The sequence below is a fragment of the Falco cherrug genome, chromosome 15 (genome assembly GCF_023634085.1).
Source record: "Falco cherrug isolate bFalChe1 chromosome 15, bFalChe1.pri, whole genome shotgun sequence".
Taxonomy (NCBI): domain Eukaryota; kingdom Metazoa; phylum Chordata; class Aves; order Falconiformes; family Falconidae; genus Falco; species Falco cherrug.
Window position 1 is genome coordinate 13,966,099 of NC_073711.1, and position 15,103 is coordinate 13,981,201.

The window sequence follows — 15,103 nt, forward strand, 5'->3', positions numbered from 1 at the left end:
TGGTTGTGTCTAGACAGATTTCTCTGGAAGGTTTTGGGTCTTTCCTGATGTGGGACTGAGTTCCACAGATCAAGGAACGAAGTTTGGATCTCAGTACAGATGAAAAATATTCAAGTGAGGTCCATCACTTCGGCATGAGTCCTGTATTCCCTCTTTTTTCTGTCCCCACACTGAATTGCTGATGATTTCCACAAGGTAGAATCGAGCAGGTACACAGATATATATATTCCTTAGAGGAAAACAGTGTTGGAGGCCATTAAGTAAACACAGCTGAATTAGAGCTGTTCAAAATGCTTTCGCTCCTTCACTCCCTCACTCTGAGAGGGAAACGCCAGCAGCTAGCCATGGGTGCAGGCTACTCAGTGCAGTCCTGGACAGTTGTGCTCCAGGCTTGACATGCTGTCTGCTCTGCCCACGTGCCAAACAGCACAGACACATAGCCGTCTGCTGAGACCCTCCATGTGCAGGACTCCTGCTTCTGCTTCAGAAAGACCTGATGTCCCGAAATCCTGGACAACCAAACTATGCTGGGTAGTGCTGAAGAGTCAAAGGGATCCAAAATATTCTTACACTCACTTGTCTGCCATTAAGTGCACGACTGTAAGAAGTGCTGTTCCACCAGGATACAAGAGAAACTGCTTTGGCAAGTGCAGTGATCCCTGAGGCTTATTACTCTGCTTAGTGCTTAGGAGTAGCTGGAAGCTGTGCTCTAGTTATTACTATAATTGAGACATTTAAAGTTTCCTTCCTTCCAGCCGCAGAGTTTGTAGCTGGGGTTCTGACTTCAGACTGTCACGTCAACTCGATTACCATTTTAATTCACCTTCTCCACTCTCATGTTGTCTGTTGTTCCAGGTTTTAGCTCTGGTTTCAAGATAGAGGGATAGGAATCAGGCAGATGCCTGCTGCAGCCTTTTCATTTGACTATGTAATAGCCTTTTCTAAGAATTCAAGCAAGACCGTCTCTCTGGTACTTCTCAGTTTCACACTGCTTGTGGATGAAATGCCTGGGCAGATGGAGCTTGCAGAGACCACTGTCTGCTTGCAACGAGATAGTCAATAAGGACCCAGAAAGCCAAGAGCTTTTCTTCCATGTGTCTGTGATGTCATGGCAAAACTGGCCATTTTTCTATCAGGATTATTTAAATTTCTTTGAGAAACTTGCTTCTGCATCTTCATAGCTGTAATTCTTTTGCATTTTGATAATTTTCCTCTTTAAAATTTGCTACTATCTACCCTAGGTCAGTGTTCAAGGCCAGGTTGGATGGGCTTTGAGCAGCCTGGTCTAGCAGAAGGTGTCCCTGCCCATGGCAGCGGGGTGGAACTAGATGATGTTTAAGGTCCCTTCCAACTCAACCCATTCTATGATTCTATGATTTCAAACACCACCTAAACTGGCAGGCATGGAGTGGCCAGCTGAAACAGAGCAGGGTGATGACTGCCTCTTCTACACCCACAAATTTGCAGTTAATGCTAGAAAAAGAGCTTGATAAAGGAGTTTTGCTGCATTCACTGTGTCAGCTGTGGAGCACAGGAAAGCTGCAGTTGCTTGCAGCGGAGAGCGTCCATGGCCTGGAGCTGCACTCCCAGGAGTTACACGAGGTTTTCCCTTCCATCTTGGAATAGTAACTTCTCTTTCAAACAGCTTTAGGCGGTGGGCTGTATACATGCAGGACCTGCATCATCTCTGCGGCCTCTTTGGAGCCCCATCCATCCAGGTAACGGTCTTGGTTTCGGTCTTGTCCTTCTAGGGATATCTACGCCTATTCCAGTCATTGGTTTGCAGGATGACTCCAGGGTGTTTGTAAACGGGACCTGTGTCCTCAACGATGAGAACTTCGTCCTCATTGGATCCTTCATGGCGTTCTTCATCCCTCTCATCATCATGGTGATCACGTATTGCCTGACCGTCCAGGTGCTGCAGAGACAGGCAACGGTGTTCATGTGCGGAGAGGTGCCCAAGCAGAGGAGGAGCAGTGTAAACTGCCTCAAGAAGGAAAACAACACAGAGAACATTTCAATGCTCCACAATCACGAGGGAGCATCTCACTTGAACTCTCCTGTAAATAAGGAGGCAGTGCTTTTTCGGAAAGGAACTATGCAGTCCATCAACAACGAGCGAAGAGCCTCCAAGGTCCTGGGCATCGTCTTCTTTTTGTTCCTCATCATGTGGTGCCCGTTTTTCATCACTAATGTCATGTCTGTCCTTTGCAAGGAAGCCTGTGATAAAGACCTCTTGAGTGAACTCCTGGATGTGTTTGTTTGGGTGGGATACGTTTGCTCTGGGATTAATCCCCTCGTATACACACTCTTCAATAAAACATACCGCAGGGCTTTTTCCAATTATATCCGTTGTCAATACAAGACCAGTAAAAAATCAGCGCTGCGGCAGAATCAGTGTCTGAATGTTGCTTCAACAGCTTTATATGGGAAAGATCTGACTTTAACTAGTTATCGAAACGGCAATGAACTTAATAGCATGGAACTAGATGAAGCTGAGGAGGGCCTTGAAATGCAACCAGGGACTTCAGAGCTCTCCATAAACAGCTGTAATGTTGTAAGTGAAAGAGTGAGCTGTGTGTAAAGGTGGCTCACACAGCCTTTTGCTACAGTGTTATCTGTAGCCAAAATATGTGTAAAAATGTAAGTGTTGGTCAAAGGACAATGTAAATATTGCATTCTGAACAAAGCTTTTTTTTTTTAAAGAAAAAAAAATAGTTGTCTTTCCAGTCTAGTACTTAAAATCATATATATTAATATACCGCAGTGAAGTTTAAGGTTCTATATTTACTGTTAATACTAGATCAGAACTATTAGTTACTTTGCATATGTCATGGACAAAATGTTTGAATTCTTCTTCCAGTGCATGAACAAAAATGCTGAATATTTATCTCAGGTGGCATTTGCTGGAGTTCAGAATGGCACGTTAATAGTTATATATCAAATACATACTATTAGACTTGGTCAGTATAACTTTCTTTTTCAAGTTGACAGTAAATATATACTTTAAATCCTCACCCCTATTTTTGTGCCGTGTAAAGACTGTACAGAAACCTGGCAGAGAGACGTCACAAAAACGTAGCAGCTGTGCAGGTACCTGGCCAGACATGTCCCGTTACGGGTAGTGGCATGCTGCCGTGCTGGGGCAACCTTGCACTTCAAGGGACCTCTGGTCAATTTTGACTCCCACCCCAATGCTGCAGTTTTCTTTCCGTTCCCCAGGAGGCTCCGGCTCCCTAAGGAAGGTGGGGAATGCCCTTCTGGTGTGGTGCTGGGATCACTTGCACACTTGGAGAAGAAGCATAAGAAAAAGAGCGAACCCATGATCTGCTTCACCTGTTTTATAAATAGAGGGGCTCCGATTTCTAAAAAGCCATCCTTTGGTCTTACAGATAATCATCAGCTCCGGGGTGGGGCCAGCTGTGCCTGGGGTGGATGACACTGCCTTCACAGGTTGCTTGGATGACCAGGGTCTTTGGTTGACGTGGAGGAGAGCTCTCTGGCTTTGTAAGAGCTCTTGTCTTCTCAGTCCTCACGTCTATTTATTCCTTAGCTTGTTTAGCATTTGCTTTTATTTTTCAGCATCCTGGGACTTGCAGAGCTGGTGATAAAACACTGCCTTGGGTGTAGAGCAGAAGCTGCTGTGCGTGTGGTGCTGGCTGGGGTCAGGCCAGGCTGTGAGGTGCAGGATGTGTCTCCCTGGGGGATGCTGGGAGAGTGGCATAAACGAGGGGCCCTGCTCATTTCTCCCGTCTCAGGAGGGGGTGGACAGAACTGGACAGATTATGTGACTGGAATTCATTTGCTGGTGACAGTTCAAAAGCAGACAGTGACCAGGGACAGGAAGGAAACAGACCTGGAGCTAGTCTACATGGAAGATTAATTTGGAATAACTTTTAAATTTGATTTATTCCATTTCACTCCCAAAGTAAATTATAGTATATCATATTAATGTCACTTACATCTTAATGAAAACATCCACATTGGGATTTAATGCATTTTAAGTAATCTGCTTTTAATTCACACTGTGTATAATTTGAATTAATTTTCCTCTGTGTTCCTGTGTAGACAAACCCTCCAAGGAATCGTGTCTTTCTGGCACTGTGTCTCTGGGGTGATGCTTCTCATGCGGTTTTCCTTGTGTAGACTATTCTCTAATGACAGATATCACCCATAAGGTTTTTCCATCTCCATTAACTAGCAAACAAATGCTGCAGTGCCCATCTAACATGGATGCATTTAGCATCACTAACAGCCTCTGGCTATGAAAATCCTCAGAACAGAAGAGCTTACACTAGGCATGGATAAATTGCATTTTACTAACATGAACTGCTTGTACTCTAAGCTTGCTGTGTTCATCCCACCAAAATTAACTTGTAGAAGAAATGGGAAATCCTGCTAGTGCTTCAGCATAACGTTGTGCTGTTGCATTGCTGTGTGCAGAAACAACCTCTCTGAGGCCACTACTGAAACACGACATACAGGTTGCGTCTGGTGCTGGGTTGCTCTCAGCTTGGCACGTTGAAGTTGATGGTCCTCTCTTCTCCCTCATCCCCTCCTGGGAAAAATCCATGGTACTTCCATGCAGGGAGGTGAGGTATCCCAGTGCAGAGAGTATCTTACTGCTTGCAGAAGGCAGCGGAGATGCACCACATGCCAAGCCTGCTGATGCCGCCACAGGCTGGAACGCTCGAGGATCCACTTGCCTCTCCAAAAAGGTCAGGTAACCAGTAGGAAAAGGGCTGGCCAGAGACACGAACTCGTGCCTTCAGTGACTGCCCTTTGCTTTGAGTCAGATTTGATTATCTCAAACAGTAGAGAAAAATCAGAAAGATCACATTGCTTTTTAAGTTGGTTTTTTTTTTTTCCTTAGATGAATTCATAGCACATCTTTTCCAAACTTGTGTATCTGTGTGTATATATATATATGTGAGAGTGTACATATATATATATCTAAAAGCCAACCACAGATTTTGAAGTCATTTAGCAATAAGTTGCACTACAGTAGCTTCTAGCACATGTGTGAATAGGTCATGTGTGAATAGCTCATTTTTCACAGCATCCTGGAACGCAGTATTAAGCCCACACGCAGGCACTGTCCTCGCATAGGAGCCTTCTTGTCTCACCTTGCCGCTTCTGTTGTATGGGCAAAAAGGGAGCCTACTGTATTTGGATGTAAATAATAGGAATTGAACAGAGAATTTACAGAATTTTTATAAATGTTTTTAAAAAATTCAGCACCAGAACTATAAATACGTGACTGTGGCTACTCAGCTGGACCCGTTCTGATGTATGTCACTTGTTTAGGTAAACAGACAAGGGGACTGCCTTACAGTGCCTGCATTCTCTCCTGGCCAGCGGGTGATAACATTTTTGTGAATGGTTAAATACTGTCACTTGCCCAACTTCCTTTGGGTCATTCACATCAGGGTTTTGTGATGCTGCTATTAATTTATTAAAGAAAGTTTGTTGGTTTAATCACTCTTAATTTTTTTTCATGGTCTATCAGAAAATAAATGGATGAATGTGCCCTCCCTTTCTTTCATCTGTCCCCAGTTAAAATCTTTTCTATGTGAAAAATATGTCATGACCAAAAAACAAAACAACAACAAAAAATAAGGATAAGGATAACTTTCATTTCTCCTCCCACACTTGAAGTATGGCCCACAGTTGCTTAATCACAGAAATTAATGTCAGGAGATACCCTAACGCTTCCAACCCTGAAACTTGTCAAATATGAGGATGGTGATAAACTATTCCCCCTCTTCTCCTTGCTCCCTCCAGGAATAACTGTTAAAAAAGACATTTTTAAAAAATGCCTCAATTTGAAGAATGGATTTAGTTCTCTGCAACTTAACCAAAGTCAGGTTGTCCCCACAGCAGCTTTGCTTCTCCCAAGCTGCAGTCATTAACCACGGTGGTGCCTCGAGAAGCCCTGCCCTGGGGCTGTCTGGTGGGAGTACCTGCTGGAAGCTTTGTGTGAGTCCTCAGACCTCGGCTCAGGTATGGTTTACAAATAGCGTGTGTGATCGTGTTTTGTTTTGAGTTTGGACTGAACAAGTGAAAATAGTTCCTTGGAAATGGTGCCGTAGGCTGAAGCGTGTTGGTTGCTTTGTTTCTCAAACCAGATGGGAGATGTGCGGCCAGGCTGCCTGCCAGGCTGAGCCTGCGCGTGGCCGCTCCCACCCAGCAAGCAGACTCCCCCATCTGACTTGCCTCAGGGAGTCTACTCATGGAGTCAGCACCTGAACTAGCACCTTTCTGAGCTGTGCCTTCCTCACCAGAGGCCACAAGCAAGACTGGCCACGTCTGCTCAGGCACAGCACCTTGTGGCTGAGCAACCTGGCTTCCAGACCCGAGCTTCCAGACGTGACTTACATCTGTGACACATTGCCCCACACACCGTCTGGGGTGTAGCATCCATGGAGTCAGACATAGTGACTTTTGGGGACCTCTGGGGCCCTCAAAGACTGTCCTTTGAGGACAAGGGCCTGCTCCTTCAGTCCTGTGTTTGCTGAAGGGCAGCTACCCAGGGGCGGTGGCATTAGGGAAGCAATACGGTTCAGAGCCAATGCTGAGGAGCCTCAAGGCATCCCACCTGAGCACAGCTCTCCTCCTCCTAATGACTTGTGAGTCAGCAGTAGTTTTTATCTGAGTGATAATTTAATGACGCTAGAGTTAGCTGATGCACGAGTAGTCGGTGTGATTAGTGCCTTTTTCTCTATAGAGACACTCATGTTAACCATTAGTGCCTTTCTTCTGGACGGCCCCACAAAGAGGTTCGTCACTGGCGTGGAGCATGGCCAGTGCTCTTCCCTTCCAAGTCAGCAGGCTGACTGCAGTCATCTGATGTGCTGGAGCCACGAGGGCCCTGGGTACGGAGACACAATTTCCAAAGGAAAAACATATTTTAAGGAAACAAAGCAAATCACAAGCAGCTCTTCAGAAATACCATTTAGCTTTGAGCTAATGAAGGGTGTCTGATAGCCTTGCAGACCAATTATGCTAATCTGGCATTCCAAAAGCAGCATCCATCATGAGATAAAGATGCAGATGTCTCTTGGATGGGTTTCCTCCCTGGGTCACAGTATCATTAGGATAGATACACGCCAAGCCAAGAACCACACTTGGCTTTGTCTCCAGATCAGACTGGGGCAGAAAAAGTATCAGAAGCTTTTTCCTGGGAAAAAAGCACACAAAGACCACCAAGCATTGGGCAGGTGCAGCAGAAGAACAGAGATGGACAGATGTACGTGCACATCTGCACACACATCCATCCCAGAGAGCAACAGGAGATGTCAGCATGCTTCAATCTTCCTTTGAAAAAATGGGAACATCTGGGGAGGAAACCTGTGATGAGGAGTTCAAAGGCAGCTACAGGTGTCACTGTGAAATGTGAGCTGTTCTAGTAATCATGTAGCAGTGGGGGTGCATGTACCAGAAAAAAAAAAATTATTATTTTCAATTATGAAGGTGTTATTGACTGTTCTGCCTCTCCCTCATTTTTCTTTAAGTCTCAGGTCTTCCGCTTGTTTGCTTTTACCCACCCTGAAACTCGTGCTCTGAAGCTGTCGGAAGTCAACAAAATATCTGTGTGATGTGTCATTCCCTCTTGGCCGTGCAGGAGGACTACAATCCCATAACAACATGGAGATGGAGAGTCTTCAGGTGAATGATTTTAGATACGTGTAAGACAGACAATCAATGCAGCAAGGCACACTTGCCAATTAAAGAACCACACCAGAAGATCTTTAATGAACAGTCAAGTACGTGAGCTACACCACGGAAAACATTGCTCAAAACCATCCTAAATCACCGGTTCCGCTGATGGCAGGAGGATATGGGAGTACCTGGGGAGGGAGTGTGGCAACTGCAGGGTGCCCTGCGCAGCACACCCCTGCGGGCAGCCCCCTGCATGCTCCCCCCAGGAGGGCTCCTGCGGGATGTGCTCCACTCTTCGCTCAGCAGGGCAAATGCAGAACAGGCTGCAAAAGCCTGGCCTCCTGGCCCACAGCTTCCAAGATCTGGGGAGGTGCCTAGCAAGCGGGTAAGTGTCTCAAGGTGATGTAAGTCGAATAACTCTTGATTGCTTTGGGGTGGTGAAAGCGAGAGAATTGTACAGACTGCTCACAGCAGCTGATGAGTGAAAAATCATTGTGGAAAATTGAGACTGTGAAGAGATCCTTGTTACCTATTGCATCTCTCGGGAACATTGCCTTATGTTCTGCTTCCCCCAAAATGAAAGATCTCTTACATATAAAGACAATTTCCCCACAGTTTCCTGCGACAATGGCTGCTGCCTTGTCACTCCATTGGGCTACCAACACTTAGGTGTTCAGTGACTTGAAAAATGTATCATGCAGCATCGCACAGGGGGGGCATGATAAACCCACTGTTGTGAACTTTCCTGTACTTGAATTGTAATTGGTTCAACAAACTGGATAAATTAATATTTAGTTAAAATGCAGCTTAATTATCCAACGTATTTTTTAATAGAATCTAATTGTGGCATTTTATTTAAATTGCCGATACACTAAAAACAATCTGTAGGCCGGTGCCTGTAGACCACTGTCTGGTTGCACTTGTTACAATCTAGAGCCGTTTTACATTTGTGTGTGATGCTGATGTTAGTGTGTCCTCCTACAGAAGAACAGGCGGGTGCTGGTGGTGGATGGGTGCTCATCAAAGCTACTAATGATCTTAATCAGAGTCCGTTCCCCTGACTGAAGTCTAGAACAGCTTTTCTGTGACTTTTAGGGGAGGAAGACTTCAGTGACCTGCCTGCGGACCCCATGCTTCCCGAAGATTTTGATACTGCTGAAAGCAACAGGTAAGTGCAAATGCCCAGCAAAGATCTCGGGTGTGTTGGCGTTTCCTTCCCTACAGGCAGCAATAGTTCATGCCCCAAAACATCTTCAGAGAGCACCCACAGGTCGCAGTGACTCACCTGTGAAGCCATGGCAATGTTCAACCCCCTCAGCTAAGTGCTCCCCCTTCTTTTTTGCAGCGCAGCGACGAGGCTGGCACACAGGTGGGCTAACCCTGAAACGAGCATTCGTTCAATCTTGCACCTCTCCTTGGTGTTGCTGAAGAGGAAACTACCTGTGTCCTCTACCAGGCTGTCCTGCAGTGGCATGTAGCAAAGTAGTGGGATGCATTACTAATTCTGTGCAACAAACGGGTGGTGCAGCAAACCATGGCGAACAAATGGAGGTTTTTCCTTAGTTAGATCTTTACTTCTTGAGGGTAAGTGAATGTGGTTGCCTGCGGTGCTGCAGTTCATTGGCATTTCAGCTTTAAAAAGCTGGGCCTGAGCTACAGTCACAGTGGGGGGATGCAAGTCCAGGCACAGGCACAAGGACATTTTTAATGAGAAGAGAGTAGAAAGCTTGGCTTGTTCCTCCTAGCAGCCCAAGAGGGTGAGGACAGCTCTGCATCAGGACATCAGGGAGTGCTTGTTCTGCCTGAGGAGGGAGAGGAGCTACTTAGGCTAGAGGAAAACATTGGCATATAAACTAGGAATTAGAAGCAGGTTTCTAACAGGTGGAGTATTCCAGGCATGGGACTGCACTTTCTGGTGAGGCAGCAGTAACATCAACCAAAAAGTTTATTGAGGGCTCAGCTTTTGCATTCCCACAGGGTTTTATGCTATAGGGGTACAGTGGGAGGACCCAGCTCAGCCCTTCTGTCCCCAGCCTCCCAGCGGGCAGAGCTTGGGTGCCAAGCCAGCCATCTGCACGGCAGCACCTCTGACCTCCCTGGCGGCGCGTCCCGAAGTGTGGGAGGAACAAACATCTTGAAGCAAGAACACTGCTTTTATGCTACGGTCCTTCCAAGTCCTAGCAAAGCCACGAAAAATGCCACAATTTTGGAGGAAGGCAAGCGAGGCCATGCCAAGTCAGTGTGTCTTCTGCAAGTAGGACATGAAGTCAAGGCGTTGTGAAGGCTGTGTGTTCCCAGCCCTGAGCCAGCCCCAAACCATGTGAAACAGTATTTCATGTGCATTCTCAGAAGCATCCAGAACCAACCAGCTTGGGTAGCCAAAGTCTGACTGCATGTAGTCACGTAAGTAAGTTTTATTTACCCACAACAGCATTTTCATGGAAATTGAGAATTATTGGAGCCAGTCTCTGGAGAGCTGCAGCATTGAGGCAATGTCTTGTTGGGCTGCCGTTAGCTGATGTAGCTGAGAAAACACTGGTGAGCAGCCTTATGGGCTGAGAACCTGTTCTGTGCTTGTGCTATCTGACTTTTTTAATGTTTCTCTTTGTCACTCTGTTTTCCAGTGGTGTAGCCAGGATCTTCATGCTTTCGCTTCAGTAAAATAAATGGTGGGTTTGGCCTTTTAAGTTCTCTGTTGTTAAAAGTGGACTTAGCTGAACCTGGCAGGCATCATAATTACTCTTTTCTCACTGTGAGTGTTTCTAAATAAATTGGCAGCATGGGCACAAACTTGTGGGCAGCTACCAGCCAAGACCAATCTGAGACTCCCAAAGGCTGGGACATATTTCCAGTTCAACATTTAAGAGCTGGAATGTCGTAACAGAAAAGGCAAGGACTGGCCTCTCCTGAGCTCTATGCATCAGGTGGGGACCTCTCAGTGGCGCCATGGCTCTCCCAGGTTCCTTGAGGAGCTCTGGCTCTACAGTCAGACCCTGCAGGGGTGCAAAGGATGTTCGGGTACCTGGAGGCAGGATGGGGACTGCCATCTGTTGTCTCTGGTTTCTTTTCCTTTGTAAATTTTCTGTAGCCATTCCATGGAGACAGCTGTATGTGCTGGATAGTTTAACACACTGTGCATCTGTCTGCTGTTACTGAAGCTGCACTTGTGTGTCATTGCTATGCAGGGAGTGGTGCTTGGGGAAGGGATGTTGACATGTCCAAGGGAGGCTGCAGTCCCCGCGAAGATCAGGTTTTGCACAGGCAGACTGGCAGAAAAGGCTTGCTGTGGACTGCCATGGCAGTCAGCACACAGGTGGATTGACAGCAGATTCAAAGTAGGACGGAGCTGGGGGCAGTTGTACACTTAGTGCAGCACATGTCCACATGGGGTACTTGGCATCTTTGGATTTATCTGGCGTACATTCCAGTATAACCTTTCTTTCCAAAAGTGGGCAGATAAATAACTCTTCAGTCCTCTGAGCCTGACCCTGTTCCTGGGTGGTGAGGGACTGAGATGTTTACAAATTTTAGCCTTGAAGTATAGAGCTTCTGCTCCCAATAACATCAAGTTTCGGTTTGGTGTGCATGTTTTCTCCACTACTTTGCGAATCTCAGTGGTGAACATTCTTCCAACCTTCATTTGTTTTTAAGTCATAAAGATATCTAGATAAGTGCATTCTGTTAAAGGAAGGCATTCCTCGTTTGTAAAAAGAAACAACACCCTGATATTTATTGCTTGGTTCTTTTCTAAATGAAAATTACTCCTGCAAGTCCCCGGTGCTTTGGTGAGGTGGGACATCCAACTGCACCAAAGGTGTGACATGCTTTTACCACCTCCATTCACAGCTTGCCAGGCAAGGCAAGGAAAAACAGTTCACACATGATCACTGATGACCACGGCTTAAACACACCACCCCACACACACACACCCCGCCCCGCTGCAGCTGCAGGACTTTGGGGTGACCTTTCGCACCTTTCAGCAAAGGCAGGGCAGTGCAGCGTAATTCAGTATCTCAGAGAAGGCGGAGGTGCTGTGCAGGCTCTTCTTGCTGTCAGAGATGGGTGCACGTGCTGAGGGTCGCAGCGGGGCTGCCACCATGCTTAAGGATGCACCTGCACTCAGCTCTCCATCTCTCACTCAGGTCTCTCAGCAATGAGATCTGCTTGAACTGTGAGGTTGTTTCCTGGGCATGTCAAGCAAATGTCAAGGCCATGTTTAGGATTTTTAAATTAGTTTCCTTTTTTTTTTTTTGGAAGCGCATCTGGTGGTGTAACACTTGCTGAAATGGTGGTTTATTTTCTGAGCAGAGCAGTCCCATGCTATGCCTGGATCTGGATGAGGTCTAGTATAGGAGGCAAGCAGCCCAGGATGGCAGGGAGGCGAATACTCAGTTTCGGTGCAAAACTTGCATGGCTGTCGTTTCTCAGCTGGTTGTTTTACCTCTCCCTACGCTGGGAAGAGGATCTTGACACAGACGGTTTGCAGAGCTGTTTCAGCTGTTCAGACAGCTCAACCACAATATGTTGCCTCAAATTGTTTTGTTAAGCACATGCATCAGCTGTACTTGTTTGCCTTGAAGCTATGAGAACCACAGACCCTCTTGAGAAAATTCAGCTTCTACATAGACATAAAGAGCTTGACAGTGCTCTCAAATGTACCCTGCTGCACAAGGCAGTGAGCTGCAAACCTGCCGTTGCCCATGAAGCTCTTTACATTTTAGATGATATCATTAGTTACTGCGCTCCCAAGGCTGTGACATGTAGAAGCTGAAGCCAGAAGGGCTGTGCCACTCCACTTTACATCCTTTCAAGATCTAGGTACTCCCTAGAGCTGCAGTGGCTTGTGGAAGGGTGCTGAGACCTGTGGAGGCTCCGCGATGGATGCTGAGACCCTTGGTGACTCGGGATGCAGGAGCTGATGCCAGAGAGAGGCAGGGGCTTGCAGCGGGGCTCAGTCCCCGCTTGGCTGAGCCTCCAGTTTGAGCTGATGGGGCATTTCTGTGGGTGCTTATGGTGAGCATGGGAGGCAGGGCAGGGGCAGGGGATGGTTTTAGCTAGCACATGCCATGGGGGACGCAGCTCCCGTCAGTGCTGCAGCGCTGGGCCACGGTCACGATGCCATGAGGCACAAGTAGTGGTGTTAGCCGGCAGTCAGGCCGGTGCTGAACGATGAGATGAAGATGTGACTCTTCTCCGCTTAGCAGTACAAAAACCCCCAAACTCATCTATTTTACAGTGAGAGAGCCATTGTCCCCTCTGTTTAATTTTCGTGCCCTAAATACTGAATCCTGGCGGAAGCGATGCTGCACCTGCTTTCGTCCTCCTCTGCGTCCCAGCACAGATGCTGACACCCAGTGGCCGTGATGTTTCTAGCGCCTGTACGAGATGGAAAACTTCAGCAGGGACGCCTCAGCCGGTGAGTTACAACTTTTACCTTTTCATTTCCTCAAGTGCAAGAGGAGTAAAAAGCTCCTGAGAGATGCCAGCCTCGCTTTACGTCTTTCAGCCATTGGCAGGTTATAATGGTTGAAACACTTCAAAATCCTGCATTCAGAGGCCAGTCAGAAAAATGAAAAAATATGACGATGGATAACGAGGAAACAGAAGGTAAACTGGTTTTCAAATTATTCTTTTGTTGGCAGCTTGAAAATAGACCCCAGTGAGAGAAGGAGGTGATTTTGTGAGTTCAGAGACCTTGGCATTCGCCTTCCCTGTTTTGCTGCTTCCCAGAAGCAGTTAGAATCTGACAGACACAAATTGATTTTGCATTTCCCTGCAGCATGCACAGGATCGTGCTTTCATATGTTTGACAATTATTGACATTCTCTAGGGAAAAAAAGCTCTGTAGGAGAGGTTGCTTTTCATTCTTCAACAAATAGCTCTAAGACTTTATCAGTCAAAGACAGAAAAAAAGACTCTAAACTCAAGGGTATGCAAAGGAGTTATCTTTGTGTGCTTGGCAAAGACGTACCTCACCAGACATGTGGAGCTAAGAAGGTAAAAACACCGGGGAACTCTGTCATGAGATGGGAACAATAAGAGCAGAGTATACCAAAGGAGGAATTTTGAAAGCACTTTACTGAAAATATTAATTATGGACTGCAGCAAATTAATTAAACCACTGTAATGCAAATACTGTGCAAAAGAAATATGTAATTAGTGTAGTTCTATAAACACACGGGGGGAGAAGCATACTACTGAAATTCTAGCAAGGTTCAGGATGTTAGGAAGGACTAGCAGCTGGCCACCTATTTGGGTTAGATTTTGCACGTGCTGCAGATGTGATGCTGAGAGAAAGCGGGTGGGGGGTGTCTTGCTGCTGTTGCTGCAGTGAGGACCTTCTGCAGGGGCAAGTTTGGTGAGTGGGGAGCCCCACGCCAAAACCAAGCCCATCTTTCACTGCCTAAACACGCCTAGAAAGCTGCACCATACAGATACCATAAGTAGATGCACTTAATTTATCACTCTGTTACTAGGCAGGTTTCTAGGCAGGCTTCAGCCTAGCTTTTATATTTTGTGGTTACTGAAATAGCTCTGATCTTTTTTGGGGTGAGTTCTAGCTGCAGAGGTACAACATCCATTCCTCTACCACCTTTTACCTGTGCCCGTTCTCTTTCATTCTTCTTCCCTTCTTCCCTCTTTTTGGACAAAATTAGACTAGGAACTTTAACCCAGCTGAAGCCCCTCCAGCAGGTCAGTGTTGCCACCCCGTTTGGCTCCTCCAAAGACCTGTGCCCAGCGTTCCTGTGTGGTGGGGTGGGTGGGATTGTCTCAGAGGTACCCAGGGCAGCAGGGTGGGCGCTGGCTGCCTGCCTAGCTTTTCCCCTGGGGGAGGCTCTCACTGCGGCTCACCTGGTTTTACTAGACATTTAAACTGTTTAAGAGGCTGGCAGAACATCAGAGGTCTACCGGTAGTGGTGACTCTCAGTAGGACTCTTTCCAGTAGTTTTCTCTAGTGTTTTTTCTGGTTTTAACCATCATTATTAGTGCAGTAGCTGTTGCCCTGGCAGCAGTTCTGAAAACCCATAACCTAAATGCTACCCAGGTCTGGGTGTGCCAAAGTCCTCTCATTTCTGAAAGTACCCAAAAACCCTAGAACAAGCTTCGGTGAGCATCTCTGCTCATCCTAGTTTTGCAGAGCAGGAGATCCAGGCTTGGTCCTCCCGGAGATCGCCCTGCCCCGATGGCCCATCACTCTGCAGGGAAGCGCACACAGCCCAGCCTCCAGCTCCAGTCACAGCAAAGGTTCTGCCCTGTGCCGGCCAGGGGCAGCCGTGGGGTAGGGCTGTGCCCCTTGTCGGTGGAGAACAGGGAGGGAAGGAAGGGGACTCCAGCTGGTGGGATGGCACCAAGCAAAGAGCTGCTCTGTCCCATCGTACAGAGGAGGAAATGCCGTCCTGAGCCCCCTGCGTCTGGCCTGTCGCATGAGCTGTGTGTTCCT

At 47.0% G+C, this 15,103-nt stretch overlaps 1 protein-coding gene across 1 annotated transcript in view; it reads left to right on the forward strand.

The window, feature by feature from the left end:
* HTR2C (5-hydroxytryptamine receptor 2C) overlaps window positions 1-14,345 on the forward strand; it is a 246,253-nt gene extending 231,908 nt beyond the window's left edge. The window contains exons 5-10 of the mRNA XM_055727470.1: window positions 1,752-6,875; window positions 7,515-8,047; window positions 8,647-8,830; window positions 9,008-10,065; window positions 12,899-13,078; window positions 13,169-14,345. Coding sequence (XP_055583445.1) covers window positions 1,752-2,584 — 833 coding nt within the window. The 3' untranslated portion in view covers window positions 2,585-6,875; window positions 7,515-8,047; window positions 8,647-8,830; ... (1 more) ...; window positions 12,899-13,078; window positions 13,169-14,345. The remainder of the gene's footprint in view (window positions 1-1,751; window positions 6,876-7,514; window positions 8,048-8,646; window positions 8,831-9,007; window positions 10,066-12,898; window positions 13,079-13,168) is intronic.
* Window positions 14,346-15,103: the final 758 nt, after the last annotated feature.